General features: G+C 41.8%; 1 protein-coding gene and 1 long non-coding RNA gene across 5 annotated transcripts in view; one reads left to right on the forward strand and one right to left on the reverse strand.

The window, feature by feature from the left end:
* abat (4-aminobutyrate aminotransferase) overlaps positions 1-23,101 on the forward strand; it is a 95,325-nt gene that overhangs the window by 41,802 nt on the left and 30,422 nt on the right. For all 4 annotated transcript variants that reach the window (XM_075454488.1, XM_075454486.1, XM_075454489.1 and 1 more), the window contains 5 exons: positions 3,026-3,075; positions 6,423-6,503; positions 6,704-6,796; positions 18,946-19,008; positions 19,132-19,195. In XM_075454488.1, coding sequence (XP_075310603.1) covers positions 3,026-3,075; positions 6,423-6,503; positions 6,704-6,796; positions 18,946-19,008; positions 19,132-19,195 — 351 coding nt within the window. The remainder of the gene's footprint in view (positions 1-3,025; positions 3,076-6,422; positions 6,504-6,703; positions 6,797-18,945; positions 19,009-19,131; positions 19,196-23,101) is intronic.
* On the reverse strand, positions 3,072-21,674 carry LOC142371753 (uncharacterized). Its single transcript, XR_012768107.1, has 3 exons — positions 21,586-21,674; positions 20,190-20,339; positions 3,072-3,402 (listed from the first exon to the last, which is right to left on the reverse strand). It is a non-coding gene; the product is annotated as an uncharacterized LOC142371753 (long non-coding RNA).

Genomic DNA, 23,101 nt, shown 5'->3' on the forward strand with positions numbered 1-23,101 from the left:
ATGGTTAAATCTCCAGAGATCGGAATGAATAAATCACTTGCAGCTTGGACACAACTGAGCTGATTATGTCATAGGCAGTGTAGCCAGGTAACACAGATGCACAGCACGGACTGCATTACACCATCTAATGTTAGTAAGCTGTGCAATCACTCCTCTTTTGTGTTTACCCCTCGGTCTGCACTCTCTGTCTGCTCGTGTACTTAACTATAGAGGTGTTAGTCTGTTCTATGCTCCTGCGGCATATAACACATGAAAACACATTATGCTGCATTATAGATATTTCTGCCTTCTTCATCTTTATCAGCTCTTCATACTAATCCATTTTATTAGCCAGTGATCTCACATTCCCTGAGCTGATCGAGGGAAGAAAACTTCCTCCTCTTCTCTGATTTGTCCCTGTCCTCCTCATCTTGTCTGGATTTTCGGTCTAATTCAATACTTGTGCTTTGGAAAAACTATCGACTGTTCAGACATGTAAACAACCGTGTTGGTATGATAACTCATTCAAACCAATGTTTAATAGTGTCAGAATGACCAGCAGAAATCCAACAGCACAGCATAACATCCAAACCAGTGTAGAAAAAGGTTTTAAAGATCAGTGTTTTCACCAAAAAAAAGTTTTTTAGGAAGCCAAAACGCCCTTCCCCTCCCTTCCTTCATCGAATCGAAATTGTATGATGCCCATTGAGTCTTAGAAAAGGGCACATCAGCTATAATCAAACCCCTGTAGTCAACTTGAAAGAGGCTATTTGCAACTTATTTGCAACCCTTATGCCCTTGTCAAATGCCAGCACGTTTTTTGTTACAAATGTTATGAAAAATGGCAAATATTTTGGTATGTGCCTTTTATGGCCAGTGACACTTAGTTTCTCACTCACTGCTGCTACCAGCTGCTGGATCAGGGGTTCACTTAGTTTCTCACTCACTGTTGCTACCAACTGCTGGACCAGGGGTTCACTTAGGTTCTCACACCCTGCTGCTACCAGCTGCTGGATGGGTTCACTTTGTTTCTCACACCCTGCTGCTGTGTTTTGTCTCAGTCTTTGTCCAATGAATAACGACACAGTGTGACATGTGACGTGTTGTTGCTCAGCAGATTGACCATTTCATTTTGCTCTAATAGGTTAAACATTGAATTAAAATGATGTCATTTCTGTAAGTCCATAAGAGTTTTTCTTTTGTCTTGAAAATAGTCCAGAAAAAATGAAAGGCTGGTGTTAGGGTAGAGAAAGGCTTTCTCTCAGGTAGATATTCAGGCACCCTGTTTTCCAAACTCATGAATATTCCAGCCGGGCTGCAGGGCCTGAAGCCTGATTGAGGTTTCTTTTGCTTAGCCTCTGGGCCTCCATGACAGAAGGGTTTTTGTTGGTGCCTGGAGCGTTCACTTAATTAATTCAGCATTTCACAAGGCTTTCCATCTGAGTTGGTAACTGTTTTACTCCACTTACCAGCATGATTTAGATTTAGGTTACATTCATAGAAACATAGGATTATAAGGATATTAACATTTGTTATTTTGATTTAAAATCACAGTGCTAATGTGCATAAATGTTTCGAGGTTAAGGGTTAGAGAATTTTCAGGCATGTCTCACACATCTCACCCCCTCCAAGGATTTATTTATTGGATGAAAAGAAAGCACAAGAGGCTTTCTGACTTTATGTCATGAGAGACGAGCATTCCATTTTTTACAGAAACAGTGGTGCCATTTGAGATGCTGCAAAGATCAATTCACATGAAAACAGGAACGTTGATAATGAAGTGTTTTTTGTCTGCATGTGCTGCTACAGGACAGATTTTATATCAGTGTTTCTTCTCTTACTTGCCCGTGTTGATGAAATTCTGTGTATTTTGATGATATTTCAAGTTCAAGTTGTTTTATTTGTCGTGTGTACACGTGTTGCAGGACCAAGAGAGTACAGTACAAACATCACTGTGCAGTACACACAATGCAGTAGTACCCACTGGTAACACAGCAACATATGATAGAATATAAACAATAATAATAATAATAATAGGACTAAAAACACAGAAACATTTATGATTGTGCATCCAGCTGGATATTAATGACCTGAAAGAATTCAGAAATAAACAGTAAATCCAAGACAGCATTATGTTCCTTAATTATTCTGTGAAACCAAGTTATAGAGAGCACTGCTCAGAATGACGACATGATGGAACCTCAAACAGGAGGGGAACTATTGTGATACCTCACTGCCCTCTGCTGGTTAGAGGTGCACGCCCCTTATGTAAGTCGGCTCCAGCAGTTTATGTAAGGATAACAATGAGAACAATAAAAAGTGTTCAAATTCAAACGTTTAATGTTCAATACAAAAGAGAAAACGCATCAGATGTAAAACTGAAAAATTTCTTGAAAATATGAGCTCATCTTGAAATCAATGCCAGGAACACATCTCAAAACAATTGGGACAGGTCCATGTTTCCCACTGTGCAGCACCCCCTCTTCCTTTAACAACACCTGTGAACATCTGGAGCTGAGGAGGCCAGCTGCTGGACCTTGGGGAGAGGAATGTTGTCCCATTCCTGTCTGATAGAGGATTCCAGCTGTTCAGCAGTCCTGGCTCTTTTTTCAGTTGGTGAAAGGTTTGAAGTGCAGACAGGCCAGTCCAGCACCCCAACTCTTCTACCAAGAAGCCATGCTGTGGGAATCGCATCCCTGAAGAAGATGTATACAGGATGGGAGAAGATGTTGCCCTGAAATCTGTATATACCTGTCAGCATTGATGGAGCATTTCCAGATGTGCAGGTTTCTAGTTCCATGGGCACTAATGCACCCCCCCATACCCCATACCAGGGTATGAACTGAGAGCTGATAACAAACACGATGCTCCCTCTCGAGTTTCTTGTCCTCTTGTCTTATTAAACACCTGTTTCCTGGACTGTTGATTCCCTGCTCGCTCCTATTTGATCTCAGGTGGGAGGTTTAAAGAGAGGAAGCAACAAAAAGATTTCTGAGATGATAGTGTGTGTGGTGTATGTAAAATCCTTTTTATTCTGGTTTTTCAGGCTACAACCACCCTACTCTCCTGAAGTTGATGACCAATCCCAACAACCTGGTGGGTCCCTTCCTCACAGAACACCAGTTGCACTGAATCACAGTGTGCATTCAATTCAATTTCAATTCATTTTTATTTATATAGCGCCAAATACAACAAATGTCATCTCAAGGCACTTAGATAATAAAGTCCAATTCAAGCCAATTGGAATTCAATTGATTGTAATCATAATTATAAAATAATCAAATTCATTCATATAGAGCCAATTCAAAAACAATTTCCTAGCTAAGGAAACCAACAGATTGCACTGAAACTTTATCTCCGGTGGGGTAGGGTCACCCACGGGGGGGGGGGCCTGGCGGCACTGTAACACCATTCAAAGGATACCTGTTGGAACAGGGAAACACGAGTTAATGACCACAATAATGTCACATATACATAAAGAGAGTAAAGTGAGGAAAGGTGTGACAGATGAGGCCCCCCAGCAGTCTAGGCCTATAGCAGCTTAACTATGGGATGTTTCAGGATCACCTGAGCCATCCCTAACTATAAGCTTTATCAGAAAGGAAAGTTTTAAGCCTGGTCTTAAAAGTGGAAAGGGTGTCTGCTTCCCGGACATTTACTGGCAGCTTATTCCACAATAGAGGGGCCTGATAACTGAAGGCTCTGCCTCCCATTCTACTTTTAGAAACTCTGGGAACCTCAAGTAAACCTGCAGTTTGGGAACGAAGTGCTCTGTTAGGAAAATATCTTACAATGAGATCTTTAAGATATGATGGAGCTCGGTCATTAAGAGCTTTATATGTGAGGAGAAGAATCTTAAATTCTATTCTGAATTTAACAGGGAGCCAATGAAGAGAAGCTAAAACTGGAGAAATATGATCTCTGCTGTTAGTTCTCATCAGAACTCTGGCTGCAGCATTTTGGATCAGCTGGAGGCTTTTCAGAGAATATGTGGGACAGCCCAATAATAAAGAATTACAGTAGTCCAATCCTGAAGTAACAAATGCATGGAGCAGTTTTTCTGCATCACTCTGAGACAAGATGTTCCTGATTTTAACAATATTACGAAGATGAAAGAAGGCAGTCCTAGAAACCTGTTTTATATGCGAGTCAAATGATAAATTCTGGTCAAAAATAACTCCAAGGTTCCTCACTGTAGAACTAGAAGCCAAGGAAATACCATCTAGAGTAACTATATAGCTAGACAATTTCTCCCTGAAACGCTCAGGTCCAAAGATAACGACTTCAGTTTTGTCTGAATTTAGAAGCAGACAGTTCTGAGTCATCCAGGTCTTTATGTCTTTAAGACATGCTTGTAGTCTGACCAACCTATTGGGTTCATCTGGTTTTATAGATAAGTACAGCTGAGTATCATCAGCATAGCAATGGAAATTTATGCCATGCTGTCTAATAATGTTACCTAATGGAAGCATGTATAAAGTGAAAAGAATCGGTCCAAGCACAGAACCCTGGGGAACTCCATGACTTACTCTGGTGTGTGAGGAAGATTCTTCATTTACAAGAACAAACTGAAATCTATCAGATAAATATGACTTAAACCAGCCTAATGCAGTTCCTTTAATCCCAATAACATGTTCAAGTCTGTGTAATAAGATACTGTGATCGACCGTATCAAATGCAGCACTGAGATCCAACAGGACAAGCACAGACACAAGTCCGCTATCAGAGGCTAAGAGGAGATCATTGGTAACTTTCAGCAGTGCAGTTTCTGTGCTATGATGCACTCTGAATCCTGACTGAAACTCTTCAAACAGATTATTTCTGTGGAAATGATCACAAAGCTGAGCTGCAACTATTTAATGGGGAAACCTCCTTGAACAGTCTGGTTGGGATTGGGTCTAAAACACAAGTTGATGGTTTAGAAGAGACTATTGCTGTCGTTAGTTCAGAGAGATCAACTGGACAGAAGCCGTCTAAATACAAATCAGGTTCTAAAGATACTTCTAAAGCTGCTGTACTTGATGATACATCACTGATAATAGTGGGAAGGACTCCATCAATCTTCTCTCTGATAGAAACAATTTTATTAATAAAGAAGCTCATGAAATCATCACTGCTGAGAGTTAAAGGAATAACTGGCTCAGCAGAGCTCGGACTCTTAGTCAGACTGGCTACAGTGCTGAAAAGAAACCTGGGATTATTCTTATTCTCTTCTATCAATGATGAATAATAAGCAGTTCTAGCTTCACGAAGGGCTTTCTTATACATTGTTAAACTATCTTTCCAGACTAACTGAGACTCTTCTAAATTAGAGGAACGCCACTGTCTCTCCAGCTTTCTTGCAGTCTGCTTTAAAGCACGCAGCTGTGAATTATACCAAGGAGCCAACCTCTTCTGACTGATTACCTTCCTTTTCAGAGGGGCAACATTGTCCAGTGCTGTACGCATTGAAACTATAGTGCTGTCAACAAGAGAGTCAAGTGCTGCTGGAGTAAAGTTTAGGTAGTCGTCCTCTGTCATATCTGCACATGGCAGTGAAGAAAAGGATGATGGAATTAATTCTTTAAATCTGGTTACAGCATCCTCTGATAGACACCTTCTATACGTAAATTTCTTCTCAGAAACTGTATAGTCAAGTAATGTAAACTCAAAGGTTATCAGAAAATGGTCAGATAAGACAGGGTTATGAGGGAACACTGTTAACTGTTCACTCTCAATGCCATAAGTCAGCACAAGATCAAGGGTGTGATTAAGGCAGTGAGTCGGTCTGTGAACACTCTGAGAAAATCCAATAGAGTCCAATATAGAATTAAAGTTCATATTCAGGCTGTCATTTTCAACATCTACATGAATATTAAAGTCACCCACTACAATGACTTTATCTGTACTCAGCACTAACTGGGATAAAAACTCTGAGAATTCAGACAGAAACTCAGAATAAGGGCCAGGTGGACGATACACAACAACAAACACAAGAGGTTTCTGGGATTTCCACTTTGCGTGGGAAAAACTGAGAATCAGAGATTCAAAAGAGCTCAAACTAATCTTGGGTCTGGGACTGATTAGTAACCCTGATCTGAAAATAGCTGCCACTCCTCCTCCTCTGCCTGTGGTTCCAGGAACGTGAACATTTAAACAGTCAGAGGGAGTTGATTCATTAATGCTAACATGATGCTAACATGATGCTAACATGATCCTCCTGCTGCAGCCAGGTTTCTGTGAGACTAAATATATCAATATGATGATCACACATCAACTCATTCACTAACAGAGACTTGGAAAGGAGAGATCTGATATTCAGCAAACCACATTTAATAGTTTGATGTTTTTGTTCAGTTAAAGTTTTTGTTTTAATTTTTTTTTGCACAAGAGGATTTGCTCCTTTTGCATGAGTCCAGTGCAAACCTTCTGAACTGATGGTATGTGTGTTCGTCTTTCCTCAGAGTGCATTTGTGAACCGCCCTGCCCTGGGAATCCTGCCACCTGAGAATTTTCCTGACAAAATTGCAGAAAGTCTTCTCTCAGTTAGTAACACACACACACACACACACACACACACACACACACACACACACACACGTGGACTAACCAGTCACAACTGACCATAGAGATAATGATATTATCACTGCTTGTATTAATGTTTCTGATTCGTCTCTTTATATTAAGAACTCTTATTCTGATTGTTCCCCTCTCCTCTACTTCCTCATGTCACACACCCTGTCAGGTGGCTCCCAGTGGAATGACTCGTGTTCAAACAATGGCCTGTGGCTCTTGCTCCAATGAGAATGCCTACAAAGCAATGTTCATCTGGTACCGGGTGAGTGGCTGCTTGGTGAAGAAGAGCATGAAGTGTACAACTGTGGACCCAAATAAAAGTGTCAAGTCATGATCCCATGGCAAAAAATGTTTCCAATAAACCCATAAATAGATATTTTGTATCATTTGGGGGACCCAGAACAGGATTTAATCAGTTAAGCACAGCACTGAGATGCCTGCGCGTTCCTCACTTTATTCATCTAACAGCGCGTTCTCACTTTATTCATCTAACAGCGCGTTCCTCACTTTATTCATCTAACAGCGCGTTCCTCACTTTATTCATCTAACAGCGCGTTCCTCACTTTATTCATCTAACAGCGCGTTCTCACTTTATTCATCTAACAGCGCGTTCCTCACTTTATTCATCTAACAGCGCGTTCTCACTTTATTCATCTAACAGCGTGTTCCTCACTTTATTCATCTAACAGCGCGTTCTCACTTTATTCATCTAACAGCGCGTTCCTCACTTTATTCATCTAACAGCGCGTTCTCACTTTATTCATCTAACAGCGCGTTCTCACTTTATTCATCTAACAGCGCGTTCCTCACTTTATTCATCTAACAGCGCGTTCCTCACTTTATTCATCTAACAGCGCGTTCCTCACTTTATTCATCTAACAGCGCGTTCTCACTTTATTCATCTAACAGCGCGTTCTCACTTTATTCATCTAACAGCGCGTTCTCACTTTATTCATCTAACAGCGCGTTCTCACTTTATTCATCTAACAGCGCGTTCTCACTTTATTCATCTAACAGCGCGTTCTCACTTTATTCATCTAACAGCGCGTTCCTCACTTTATTCATCTAACAGCGCGTTCTCACTTTATTCATCTAACAGCGCGTTCTCACTTTATTCATCTAACAGCGCGTTCTCACTTTATTCATCTAACAGCGCGTTCTCACTTTATTCATCTAACAGGGCGTTCTCACTTTATTCATCTAACAGCGCGTTCTCACTTTATTCATCTAACAGCGCGTTCTCACTTTATTCATCTAACAGCGCGTTCTCACTTTATTCATCTAACAGCGCGTTCCTCACTTTATTCATCTAACAGCGCGTTCTCACTTTATTCATCTAACAGCGCGTTCTCACTTTATTCATCTAACAGCGCGTTCTCACTTTATTCATCTAACAGCGCGTTCTCACTTTATTCATCTAACAGCGCGTTCTCACTTTATTCATCTAACAGCGCGTTCCTCACTTTATTCATCTAACAGCGCGTTCTCACTTTATTCATCTAACAGCGCGTTCTCACTTTATTCATCTAACAGCGCGTTCTCACTTTATTCATCTAACAGCGCGTTCTCACTTTATTCATCTAACAGCGCGTTCTCACTTTATTCATCTAACAGCGCGTTCTCACTTTATTCATCTAACAGCGCGTTCTCACTTTATTCATCTAACAGCGCGTTCTCACTTTATTCATCTAACAGCGCGTTCTCACTTTATTCATCTAACAGCGCGTTCCTCACTTTATTCATCTAACAGCGCGTTCCTCACTTTATTCATCTAACAGCGCGTTCCTCACTTTATTCATCTAACAGCGCGTTCTCACTTTATTCATCTAACAGCGCGTTCTCACTTTATTCATCTAACAGCGCGTTCTCACTTTATTCATCTAACAGCGCGTTCTCACTTTATTCATCTAACAGCGCGTTCTCACTTTATTCATCTAACAGCGCGTTCCTCACTTTATTCATCTAACAGCGCGTTCTCACTTTATTCATCTAACAGCGCGTTCCTCACTTTATTCATCTAACAGCGCGTTCCTCACTTTATTCATCTAACAGGGCGTTCTCACTTTATTCATCTAACAGCGCGTTCTCACTTTATTCATCTAACAGCGCGTTCCTCACTTTATTCATCTAACAGCGCGTTCTCACTTTATTCATCTAACAGCGCGTTCTCACTTTATTCATCTAACAGCGCGTTCCTCACTTTATTCATCTAACAGCGCGTTCTCACTTTATTCATCTAACAGGGCGTTCTCACTTTATTCATCTAACAGGGCGTTCCTCACTTTATTCATCTAACAGGGCGTTCTCACTTTATTCATCTAACAGCGCGTTCCTCACTTTATTCATCTAACAGGGCGTTCCTCACTTTATTCATCTAACAGGGCGTTCTCACTTTATTCATCTAACAGCGCGTTCCTCACTTTATTCATCTAACAGCGCGTTCTCACTTTATTCATCTAACAGGGCGTTCTCACTTTATTCATCTAACAGGGCGTTCCTCACTTTATTCATCTAACAGGGCGTTCTCACTTTATTCATCTAACAGGGCGTTCCTCACTTTATTCATCTAACAGCGCGTTCTCACTTTATTCATCTAACAGGGCGTTCCTCACTTTATTCATCTAACAGCGCGTTCTCACTTTATTCATCTAACAGCGCGTTCCTCACTTTATTCATCTAACAGCGCGTTCTCACTTTATTCATCTAACAGCGCGTTCTCACTTTATTCATCTAACAGCGCGTTCTCACTTTATTCATCTAACAGCGCGTTCTCACTTTATTCATCTAACAGCGCGTTCTCACTTTATTCATCTAACAGCGCGTTCTCACTTTATTCATCTAACAGCGCGTTCTCACTTTATTCATCTAACAGCGCGTTCTCACTTTATTCATCTAACAGCGCGTTCTCACTTTATTCATCTAACAGCGCGTTCTCACTTTATTCATCTAACAGCGCGTTCCTCACTTTATTCATCTAACAGCGCGTTCCTCACTTTATTCATCTAACAGCGCGTTCTCACTTTATTCATCTAACAGCGCGTTCTCACTTTATTCATCTAACAGCGCGTTCTCACTTTATTCATCTAACAGCGCGTTCCTCACTTTATTCATCTAACAGCGCGTTCTCACTTTATTCATCTAACAGCGCGTTCCTCACTTTATTCATCTAACAGCGCGTTCTCACTTTATTCATCTAACAGCGCGTTCCTCACTTTATTCATCTAACAGCGCGTTCTCACTTTATTCATCTAACAGCGCGTTCCTCACTTTATTCATCTAACAGCGCGTTCCTCACTTTATTCATCTAACAGCGCGTTCCTCACTTTATTCATCTAACAGCGCGTTCTCACTTTATTCATCTAACAGCGCGTTCCTCACTTTATTCATCTAACAGCGCGTTCCTCACTTTATTCATCTAACAGCGCGTTCTCACTTTATTCATCTAACAGCGCGTTCCTCACTTTATTCATCTAACAGCGCGTTCTCACTTTATTCATCTAACAGCGCGTTCTCACTTTATTCATCTAACAGCGCGTTCCTCACTTTATTCATCTAACAGCGCGTTCTCACTTTATTCATCTAACAGCGCGTTCTCACTTTATTCATCTAACAGCGCGTTCCTCACTTTATTCATCTAACAGCGCGTTCTCACTTTATTCATCTAACAGCGCGTTCTCACTTTATTCATCTAACAGCGCGTTCTCACTTTATTCATCTAACAGCGCGTTCTCACTTTATTCATCTAACAGCGCGTTCTCACTTTATTCATCTAACAGCGCGTTCTCACTTTATTCATCTAACAGCGCGTTCCTCACTTTATTCATCTAACAGCGCGTTCCTCACTTTATTCATCTAACAGCGCGTTCTCACTTTATTCATCTAACAGCGCGTTCCTCACTTTATTCATCTAACAGCGCGTTCCTCACTTTATTCATCTAACAGGGCGTTCTCACTTTATTCATCTAACAGCGCGTTCTCACTTTATTCATCTAACAGCGCGTTCCTCACTTTATTCATCTAACAGCGCGTTCCTCACTTTATTCATCTAACAGCGCGTTCTCACTTTATTCATCTAACAGCGCGTTCCTCACTTTATTCATCTAACAGCGCGTTCCTCACTTTATTCATCTAACAGCGCGTTCCTCACTTTATTCATCTAACAGGGCGTTCTCACTTTATTCATCTAACAGGGCGTTCCTCACTTTATTCATCTAACAGGGCGTTCTCACTTTATTCATCTAACAGGGCGTTCTCACTTTATTCATCTAACAGGGCGTTCTCACTTTATTCATCTAACAGCGCGTTCTCACTTTATTCATCTAACAGCGCGTTCTCACTTTATTCATCTAACAGCGCGTTCCTCACTTTATTCATCTAACAGCGCGTTCTCACTTTATTCATCTAACAGCGCGTTCCTCACTTTATTCATCTAACAGCGCGTTCCTCACTTTATTCATCTAACAGCGCGTTCTCACTTTATTCATCTAACAGCGCGTTCTCACTTTATTCATCTAACAGCGCGTTCCTCACTTTATTCATCTAACAGCGCGTTCCTCACTTTATTCATCTAACAGCGCGTTCTCACTTTATTCATCTAACAGCGCGTTCTCACTTTATTCATCTAACAGCGCGTTCTCACTTTATTCATCTAACAGCGCGTTCCTCACTTTATTCATCTAACAGCGCGTTCCTCACTTTATTCATCTAACAGCGCGTTCTCACTTTATTCATCTAACAGCGCGTTCTCACTTTATTCATCTAACAGCGCGTTCCTCACTTTATTCATCTAACAGCGCGTTCCTCACTTTATTCATCTAACAGCGCGTTCTCACTTTATTCATTTAACAGCGCGTTCTCACTTTATTCATCTAACAGCGCGTTCTCACTTTATTCATCTAACAGCGCGTTCTCACTTTATTCATCTAACAGCGCGTTCCTCACTTTATTCATCTAACAGCGCGTTCCTCACTTTATTCATCTAACAGCGCGTTCCTCACTTTATTCATCTAACAGCGCGTTCCTCACTTTATTCATCTAACAGCGCGTTCTCACTTTATTCATCTAACAGCGCGTTCTCACTTTATTCATCTAACAGCGCGTTCCTCACTTTATTCATCTAACAGCGCGTTCCTCACTTTATTCATCTAACAGCGCGTTCTCACTTTATTCATCTAACAGCGCGTTCCTCACTTTATTCATCTAACAGCGCGTTCTCACTTTATTCATCTAACAGCGCGTTCCTCACTTTATTCATCTAACAGCGCGTTCTCACTTTATTCATCTAACAGCGCGTTCTCACTTTATTCATCTAACAGCGCGTTCTCACTTTATTCATCTAACAGCGCGTTCCTCACTTTATTCATCTAACAGCGCGTTCTCACTTTATTCATCTAACAGCGCGTTCCTCACTTTATTCATCTAACAGCGCGTTCTCACTTTATTCATCTAACAGGGCGTTCTCACTTTATTCATCTAACAGCGCGTTCTCACTTTATTCATCTAACAGCGCGTTCTCACTTTATTCATCTAACAGCGCGTTCTCACTTTATTCATCTAACAGCGCGTTCTCACTTTATTCATCTAACAGCGCGTTCCTCACTTTATTCATCTAACAGCGCGTTCTCACTTTATTCATCTAACAGCGCGTTCCTCACTTTATTCATCTAACAGCGCGTTCCTCACTTTATTCATCTAACAGCGCGTTCTCACTTTATTCATCTAACAGCGCGTTCCTCACTTTATTCATCTAACAGCGCGTTCTCACTTTATTCATCTAACAGGGCGTTCCTCACTTTATTCATCTAACAGCGCGTTCTCACTTTATTCATCTAACAGCGCGTTCCTCACTTTATTCATCTAACAGCGCGTTCCTCACTTTATTCATCTAACAGCGCGTTCCTCACTTTATTCATCTAACAGCGCGTTCCTCACTTTATTCATCTAACAGCGCGTTCCTCACTTTATTCATCTAACAGCGCGTTCTCACTTTATTCATCTAACAGCGCGTTCCTCACTTTATTCATCTAACAGCGCGTTCTCACTTTATTCATCTAACAGCGCGTTCTCACTTTATTCATTTAACAGCGCGTTCTCACTTTATTCATCTAACAGCGCGTTCTCACTTTATTCATCTAACAGCGCGTTCTCACTTTATTCATCTAACAGCGCGTTCTCACTTTATTCATCTAACAGCGCGTTCCTCACTTTATTCATCTAACAGCGCGTTCTCACTTTATTCATCTAACAGCGCGTTCTCACTTTATTCATCTAACAGCGCGTTCTCACTTTATTCATCTAACAGCGCGTTCTCACTTTATTCATCTAACAGCGCGTTCTCACTTTATTCATCTAACAGCGCGTTCCTCACTTTATTCATCTAACAGCGCGTTCCTCACTTTATTCATCTAACAGCGCGTTCTCACTTTATTCATCTAACAGCGCGTTCCTCACTTTATTCATCTAACAGCGCGTTCCTCACTTTATTCATCTAACAGCGCGTTCTCACTTTATTCATCTAACAGCGCGTTCTCACTTTATTCATCTAACAGCGCGTTCTCACTTTATTCATCTAACAGCGCGTTCTCACTTTATTCATCTAACAGCGCGTTCCTCACTTTATTCATCTAACAGCGCGTTCCTCACTTTATTCATCTAACAGCGCGTTCCTCACTTTATTCATCTAACAGCGCGTTCTCACTTTATTCATCTAACAGCGCGTTCTCACTTTATTCATCTAACAGCGCGTTCCTCACTTTATTCATCTAACAGCGCGTTCTCACTTTATTCATCTAACAGCGCGTTCTCACTTTATTCATCTAACAGCGCGTTCCTCACTTTATTCATCTAACAGCGCGTTCTCACTTTATTCATCTAACAGCGCGTTCCTCACTTTATTCATCTAACAGCGCGTTCCTCACTTTATTCATCTAACAGCGCGTTCCTCACTTTATTCATCTAACAGCGCGTTCTCACTTTATTCATCTAACAGCGCGTTCTCACTTTATTCATCTAACAGCGCGTTCCTCACTTTATTCATCTAACAGCGCGTTCTCACTTTATTCATCTAACAGCGCGTTCCTCACTTTATTCATCTAACAGCGCGTTCTCACTTTATTCATCTAACAGCGCGTTCTCACTTTATTCATCTAACAGCGCGTTCTCACTTTATTCATCTAACAGCGCGTTCCTCACTTTATTCATCTAACAGCGCGTTCCTCACTTTATTCATCTAACAGCGCGTTCTCACTTTATTCATCTAACAGCGCGTTCTCACTTTATTCATCTAACAGCGCGTTCCTCACTTTATTCATCTAACAGCGCGTTCCTCACTTTATTCATCTAACAGCGCGTTCCTCACTTTATTCATCTAACAGCGCGTTCTCACTTTATTCATTTAACAGCGCGTTCTCACTTTATTCATCTAACAGCGCGTTCTCACTTTATTCATCTAACAGCGCGTTCTCACTTTATTCATCTAACAGCGCGTTCCTCACTTTATTCATCTAACAGCGCGTTCCTCACTTTATTCATCTAACAGCGCGTTCCTCACTTTATTCATCTAACAGCGCGTTCCTCACTTTATTCATCTAACAGCGCGTTCTCACTTTATTCATCTAACAGCGCGTTCTCACTTTATTCATCTAACAGCGCGTTCTCACTTTATTCATCTAACAGCGCGTTCCTCACTTTATTCATCTAACAGCGCGTTCCTCACTTTATTCATCTAACAGCGCGTTCCTCACTTTATTCATCTAACAGCGCGTTCTCACTTTATTCATCTAACAGCGCGTTCTCACTTTATTCATCTAACAGCGCGTTCTCACTTTATTCATCTAACAGCGCGTTCCTCACTTTATTCATCTAACAGCGCGTTCCTCACTTTATTCATCTAACAGCGCGTTCCTCACTTTATTCATCTAACAGCGCGTTCTCACTTTATTCATCTAACAGCGCGTTCTCACTTTATTCATCTAACAGCGCGTTCCTCACTTTATTCATCTAACAGCGCGTTCTCACTTTATTCATCTAACAGCGCGTTCCTCACTTTATTCATCTAACAGCGCGTTCTCACTTTATTCATCTAACAGGGCGTTCTCACTTTATTCATCTAACAGCGCGTTCTCACTTTATTCATCTAACAGCGCGTTCTCACTTTATTCATCTAACAGCGCGTTCTCACTTTATTCATCTAACAGCGCGTTCTCACTTTATTCATCTAACAGCGCGTTCCTCACTTTATTCATCTAACAGCGCGTTCTCACTTTATTCATCTAACAGCGCGTTCCTCACTTTATTCATCTAACAGCGCGTTCTCACTTTATTCATCTAACAGCGCGTTCCTCACTTTATTCATCTAACAGCGCGTTCTCACTTTATTCATCTAACAGCGCGTTCCTCACTTTATTCATCTAACAGCGCGTTCCTCACTTTATTCATCTAACAGCGCGTTCTCACTTTATTCATCTAACAGGGCGTTCCTCACTTTATTCATCTAACAGCGCGTTCCTCACTTTATTCATCTAACAGCGCGTTCCTCACTTTATTCATCTAACAGCGCGTTCTCACTTTATTCATCTAACAGCGCGTTCCTCACTTTATTCATCTAACAGCGCGTTCCTCACTTTATTCATCTAACAGCGCGTTCCTCACTTTATTCATCTAACAGCGCGTTCCTCACTTTATTCATCTAACAGCGCGTTCTCACTTTATTCATCTAACAGCGCGTTCCTCACTTTATTCATCTAACAGCGCGTTCTCACTTTATTCATCTAACAGCGCGTTCTCACTTTATTCATTTAACAGCGCGTTCTCACTTTATTCATCTAACAGCGCGTTCTCACTTTATTCATCTAACAGCGCGTTCTCACTTTATTCATCTAACAGCGCGTTCTCACTTTATTCATCTAACAGCGCGTTCCTCACTTTATTCATCTAACAGCGCGTTCTCACTTTATTCATCTAACAGCGCGTTCTCACTTTATTCATCTAACAGCGCGTTCTCACTTTATTCATCTAACAGCGCGTTCTCACTTTATTCATCTAACAGCGCGTTCTCACTTTATTCATCTAACAGCGCGTTCCTCACTTTATTCATCTAACAGCGCGTTCTCACTTTATTCATCTAACAGCGCGTTCCTCACTTTATTCATCTAACAGCGCGTTCCTCACTTTATTCATCTAACAGCGCGTTCCTCACTTTATTCATCTAACAGCGCGTTCCTCACTTTATTCATCTAACAGGGCGTTCTCACTTTATTCATCTAACAGCGCGTTCTCACTTTATTCATCTAACAGCGCGTTCTCACTTTATTCATCTAACAGCGCGTTCCTCACTTTATTCATCTAACAGCGCGTTCTCACTTTATTCATCTAACAGCGCGTTCTCACTTTATTCATCTAACAGCGCGTTCCTCACTTTATTCATCTAACAGCGCGTTCTCACTTTATTCATCTAACAGCGCGTTCCTCACTTTATTCATCTAACAGCGCGTTCTCACTTTATTCATCTAACAGCGCGTTCTCACTTTATTCATCTAACAGCGCGTTCCTCACTTTATTCATCTAACAGCGCGTTCTCACTTTATTCATCTAACAGCGCGTTCTCACTTTATTCATCTAACAGCGCGTTCCTCACTTTATTCATCTAACAGCGCGTTCTCACTTTATTCATCTAACAGCGCGTTCCTCACTTTATTCATCTAACAGCGCGTTCCTCACTTTATTCATCTAACAGCGCGTTCTCACTTTATTCATTTAACAGCGCGTTCTCACTTTATTCATCTAACAGCGCGTTCTCACTTTATTCATCTAACAGCGCGTTCCTCACTTTATTCATCTAACAGCGCGTTCTCACTTTATTCATCTAACAGCGCGTTCCTCACTTTATTCATCTAACAGCGCGTTCTCACTTTATTCATCTAACAGCGCGTTCTCACTTTATTCATCTAACAGCGCGTTCCTCACTTTATTCATCTAACAGCGCGTTCCTCACTTTATTCATCTAACAGCGCGTTCTCACTTTATTCATCTAACAGCGCGTTCCTCACTTTATTCATCTAACAGCGCGTTCTCACTTTATTCATCTAACAGCGCGTTCCTCACTTTATTCATCTAACAGCGCGTTCCTCACTTTATTCATCTAACAGCGCGTTCCTCACTTTATTCATCTAACAGCGCGTTCCTCACTTTATTCATCTAACAGCGCGTTCTCACTTTATTCATCTAACAGCGCGTTCTCACTTTATTCATCTAACAGCGCGTTCTCACTTTATTCATCTAACAGCGCGTTCTCACTTTATTCATCTAACAGCGCGTTCTCACTTTATTCATCTAACAGCGCGTTCTCACTTTATTCATCTAACAGCGCGTTCTCACTTTATTCATCTAACAGCGCGTTCTCACTTTATTCATCTAACAGCGCGTTCTCACTTTATTCATCTAACAGCGCGTTCCTCACTTTATTCATCTAACAGCGCGTTCCTCACTTTATTCATCTAACAGCGCGTTCTCACTTTATTCATCTAACAGCGCGTTCTCACTTTATTCATCTAACAGCGCGTTCTCACTTTATTCATCTAACAGCGCGTTCTCACTTTATTCATCTAACAGCGCGTTCTCACTTTATTCATCTAACAGCGCGTTCTCACTTTATTCATCTAACAGCGCGTTCCTCACTTTATTCATCTAACAGCGCGTTCCTCACTTTATTCATCTAACAGCGCGTTCCTCACTTTATTCATCTAACAGCGCGTTCCTCACTTTATTCATCTAACAGCGCGTTCTCACTTTATTCATCTAACAGCGCGTTCTCACTTTATTCATCTAACAGCGCGTTCCTCACTTTATTCATCTAACAGCGCGTTCTCACTTTATTCATCTAACAGCGCGTTCCTCACTTTATTCATCTAACAGCGCGTTCTCACTTTATTCATCTAACAGCGCGTTCTCACTTTATTCATCTAACAGCGCGTTCCTCACTTTATTCATCTAACAGCGCGTTCTCACTTTATTCATCTAACAGCGCGTTCCTCACTTTATTCATCTAACAGCGCGTTCTCACTTTATTCATCTAACAGCGCGTTCTCACTTTATTCATCTAACAGCGCGTTCTCACTTTATTCATCTAACAGCGCGTTCCTCACTTTATTCATCTAACAGGGCGTTCCTCACTTTATTCATCTAACAGCGCGTTCTCACTTTATTCATCTAACAGCGCGTTCTCACTTTATTCATCTAACAGCGCGTTCCTCACTTTATTCATCTAACAGCGCGTTCCTCACTTTATTCATCTAACAGCGCGTTCCTCACTTTATTCATCTAACAGCGCGTTCTCACTTTATTCATCTAACAGCGCGTTCCTCACTTTATTCATCTAACAGCGCGTTCTCACTTTATTCATCTAACAGCGCGTTCCTCACTTTATTCATCTAACAGCGCGTTCCTCACTTTATTCATCTAACAGCGTCAGTAAAAAGTCAGTGACTGAATGAGTCTGCTGAGAACATCATTAGCAAATTAATGACAGTAACCAGAAGTTCCATAGTGAGCTCTACCTCCATCAGATTTAACAGTGAATACATTTTTCACAAGTTTCACTGTATAACTCTTGAATTAGATCCTGTACAGTATTATTTTTGGGATTTCAGCTTCAGGCAGTAAGATTTGAAATGATGAGACTCACTGGTGCTGCAGAGAACTCTCACCGTCTGCCGACTGGAATGCATGTGATGATTCAAAGATCTTATTGTTAAAGTGTTTGCTGACAGCAACAATACTAACCCTAGTATTGGTCATGTCTGATGTTTAAAGCTGTTTTCGTACCTATTTGAAACATAACTTTGCTTAACATCAATGTGCAAGAACGTCCACATCACAGGGAAGCAGTGCTTCCACTCCTGTCACAAATCACCAGCTGACCAATCAGAGAAACAGACCACTGCACTTAAATTCTGTTGATCCATGAGGCAAAAGAAAATCATTTCCCTTACACTGTTTGTACAATTAACTGACAGTTTATCCAAGTAGCAAGCAGAGATTTAACAGCTGCAGGTTGAATGGCTGCATGCTCTGTGTTACTGACATGAATTGGTTTGCCAGTTGTCTCCCCTTATCAGAAAACCTTTGAAGTGTATTGTCAATGTTCTGTTTCCATGTGAATTTAATGAATGATGCCATTGTTACTGCTGTTTTCAGATGAGCCTAAAGTGAGCTAATATGAAGAAATGAATGTCAGAGTGCAGTTATTGTGCTGCTGGACATGTCAGCCTTTAGCCTGCTCTGTGCTCCCTCCTAACCTGCTGTTGCACAGTTTCAGAGATGCAGAACTTTTTAAATGCATGTAGACTCTCATCTCACTAAATGTCAGCTTCATCCTCGTGTAAAGTCCTAACGATGCGTTTGCTTTTTCCTCAGAACAAGGAGCGAGGTCAGAACACGCCATCTAAAGAGGACATGAGCAGCTGCATGATTAACCAGGTCCTCCATTCGATCAGCACATCACCAAGCTGCAGACTGTCTCGTGAATTCCATCTGTCTAATTCTTTCTATTTTTGTTTCTGTTACTCTGCTGCTTCTTGTCTCTCTGTGTTTCCATCCCAGGCCCCAGGTTGTCCAGAACTCAGTATTTTATCCTTCATGGGAGGCTTCCATGGAAGAACAATGGGTATGTTAAACACTGCCATAAACCAAACAAGGTCATTTAAAGAGGTTTATGGTTGGAACCTACTTAGAATGGAGTGAACTGCAGATATTATGTGAGTATAGCAGCTCCCCTCCTGTAGTGAACTGCAGATATTATGTGAGTATAGCAGCTCCCCTGTCCTTGTCTCAGTATACATGCACAGGAGAAGAATCCAGTTATTAACTGAAGAATGTCCGACACTGTGATGCTGTGTGAGAAAATGCTGAAGACATTCTAACCTCCTCTGGGAGGGTTCGGGTTATTCATGGTACATGAAGTACAGCTGAGTTCACAGCACAGACGCTGTCTTTAAGCTACTTTAGTGGTGATTCTGTCAGAGGAGGCTGCAGGATTTTGTTAGAGCAGAGCGACAGTCTGGAAATGCTTTAAGTGAGCACCAGTGGATGCATAGTCTTAATGGGCTGATTTTCAGTCCCAGTCAAAAAAGATGTGACGACAGCAGCTTTATTGGGAATTCAGCTGCATTAATATACATGATATCCAAAATGATGCATAAGGATGGAACTCTGGAACATGTACGGAGCACCTATGACCGTCTGAGTCTCGCTGAGTGTTTACATGCAGGAGTGATTCCATACCGGCCTGTATTGTATGTGTGTTAGTTTGCCTTTCAGAATCTCAATTGCATATGATTTTGCTCAGTCACATGTTAACATGCACTTCAGCTTATGTTTGGACTTGTTTTTTCTAGTATCATGTAAAGTGACTGTTGGACCGTTCCAGCACAGTAGATGCATGTAGCTCTGACTCATACAGTAAATGCATACAGGCAAATTGGCTTAACATTGGTATCAGCTGATATTTGGCTAGACTGCAATCAGCCTGACACCTCATCCTGACTGAAAGCGAGCGAGCGAAACTGACGCGATACGACGACGAAATTTCGCGAGGGTGTCCTGATATGCAGCGTGGCGGTTTTGTCGGGAGTGATTCTATTGGTTCAGAAAGTACTCACTTGAAACACAGAGTTCTCTGGCTCCCTTCGGTTCAGGTCTTTGTGGTACGGGTGTTTGGGGTCATAAACCATTGGGTGCTGTTCCACGGTAAAGATCAGCTTCTCCTCGTCCATTATTCCCTGAGTGATGCTGACATGTTGCTAACTAGCCTGTCAACAGGAAGCAGCGTGTTCATTTCAACCAATAAGAAGTGTTTAGGGGCGGGACACCGCCGCAAAATGTCGTCCAGATAGAGACAGCGCGGGCGATTTTTTAAAGCTGCGGTCGGCAACTTTTTTTTTTTTAGTCATATTAGCTTGAACTGTCATGGGATTCTGGAAGTAGAATATTAAATAGGCTGTTTAGGAAAAATAACGAAATCTGTAGCTCCCTCTGAAGCCTGTAATCATGCTTGCAAAAACCGAGCGCTCCCGGCTGTTTTTAACCAATCAAGTTAGGGTGGAGGAATCCTACCTGTCAATCACAGCTTGTGTACACGCTGCTGAGCGTGAGTCTGCCCCAGCTTGTGTGCGCTCAGAACTCACGTGCACAACCTCGTCCACAAAGGGGGAGGGGTTTGGGGGGCGATTCGGAGCTTGTCAGAGGTTGGGGGAGGGACCTGAAAGTTGTATCAGGCCTTGTCCACACGTAGCCGGGTATTTTTAAAACCGAATATTTCCCCCCCTCCGTTTATAAAAAAATCTGTATCCACATTACCTCGTTTTCGAAAAAAACACCTTCCACACATAACCGAACATCTGCGTTTTCACCTGTCTTGACAACCCAAATGCATTTGCTGTTTTGCGCAATCTGCCCTCGTCAGCTAAATAATAAAGTGTGCACGCAACTTTTTTGAGCACACTGGCAGGTGATCGTATGACAGTGGACTGCCCCTCGATATGAGGACGTAATAATTCCGACAGCGACAGCAGTGAGGAGTACGACTTGGGCGTGTAAAATCAAGGCAATAAACAGCGCCTGCACAATAATAACCACCACAGTTCTCAAGGCATCCATGCTTCTTCAGTAAACAAAGGTCGCACTTTAGACTTTTAAGCAGATTTGTTGTTGTTTTGGCGCATATTGTGACATTCGAAAACGCAAATCTCCGGTTATCTCTGTCTACACGCAGCTGCATAAACGGAGTTTTCAAAAATCTTCACTTTGCCCGGAGTTTTTAAAAACATTCGTTTACGGTGCGTTTTTAATGCGTTTTCATGTGGATGACAGGTCCAAACGTAGAAAAATATATTCCTTTTAGCAGATACCCGGCTACGTGTGGATGGGGCCTCAGTTCGAATTTTCCGACTTTAGACTCGCAATTTTGAAAACCTGCCGACTGCAGCTTTAAAGGACAAGACCGTTTTTTTGACATTGGGCCCTTGATTTCACATTATAACATGATGTTCTACTCACCCCTGCTTGTTGTTGGTCATTTGGAGCTGTTCCGAAGATATTCGAGAGGCGTCTGGCTGCTCTCTTGAGATATTCGGCCATGAAACGGTTTCCTATGGGCAAGCTCATACAGGCACAAACTATGCTGTTTATAATTTATTAATTACTCTACACTAGCACTGATAACGTGGAGGTGCATCGCTTACTTAAAAAAATCCGGGTTACTGTAATTTTGAATTTTTGTCGTAAAGTCTGTGTGTGTTTGTCTGTGGGCTGTCTGTGGTAGTAGCACGACGATGACGTCAGGAACACCCACTTTACGACAAAAATTCAAAATTACAGTAACCCGGATTTTTTTAAGTAAGCGACGCACCTCCACGTTATCAGTGCTAGTGTAGAGTAATTCAATTCAATATAAACACAAGAAACTTGTGCTAAAGAAAATAAAAAATAAAATAAATAAAATAAAGGACCAGACTCAGTGAATAATTCCCTACACTCCGTATTATATAGATCAATGAGCAGAGCTGACCAACATATCATTGGGGTCATCAGGTGGGAACCTCCTTTCATCAGTGTTTCGTCTAGTTGGGCCCACGACACCTCCAGGAGGCTAGACAATGACCACTGGCGTCCCAGAGTCACCCCCCTAATGCCAGCCAACACTGCCCCTCACACCACAACAACCATAATCTACCTCAGCCTCTCACCAACTGCACACCAGTTACAGCGGGGTGGGGATGCAAACCCTGATTCGGGTAGGGGAAGAAATAAAAGAGGTAAGAAAAGTAGGACTGGGATTCAAACCCTGGTTCGGGTAGGGGTAATGAAAATATAGAGGGTGCCAGAGGTGGAGGAAGGACAAGACACACTAGCAGATTCAGCAGACAAACTCACCTAAACAGTCCTATAATCACTAACAATGCCAGCAAAAACAAATCCATACAACTCACTCCAAGCCAACTCACCCAAAATGGCCGCCTGGTTTCAAAAGGATCACATGTGCCAAATCCTCCACTTAAATAGCTTGAACTTCTTCTTTGCTTTTTCAAAAGTCTGTTTACCCTAAGTGCCCCCCCTGCTGGGCCCCCAGTCGCTATTGCATCTTCTAATCCAAATCCACTGGTTGGATTTTACTGCTTTATCTGAAACCTCCACTATTTTTCTCACACTCTGTCCACTTACACCCAGCTCCCTCAACAATGAGACAACAGACTTTGCAACAAATCCTCTACATCCTACTTCCACTGGACAGATTCTAACCTTCCATCCTCGCTGCTCTGCTTCTGCCCCCAACTCCACATATCTAAGCTTTTTCCTTTCATATGCTTCCTCTACTAATTCCTCCCAAGGAACAGTCAGCTCTATGAAATAGACTCTCATTCTACTCCTAGACCACAAGACTATATCAGGCCTTAGGTTTGTCGAGGCTATTTCCTGGGGAACAACAAGCTTATTTCCTAAATCTACCTGCATCTCCCAATCACAAGCATCCTCCAAGCTGCCGTGCCTCCTTATCGTCTTTTTAACTTTCTCC

Source organism: Odontesthes bonariensis, chromosome 21, assembly GCF_027942865.1.
Source record: "Odontesthes bonariensis isolate fOdoBon6 chromosome 21, fOdoBon6.hap1, whole genome shotgun sequence".
NCBI lineage: Eukaryota > Metazoa > Chordata > Actinopteri > Atheriniformes > Atherinopsidae > Odontesthes > Odontesthes bonariensis.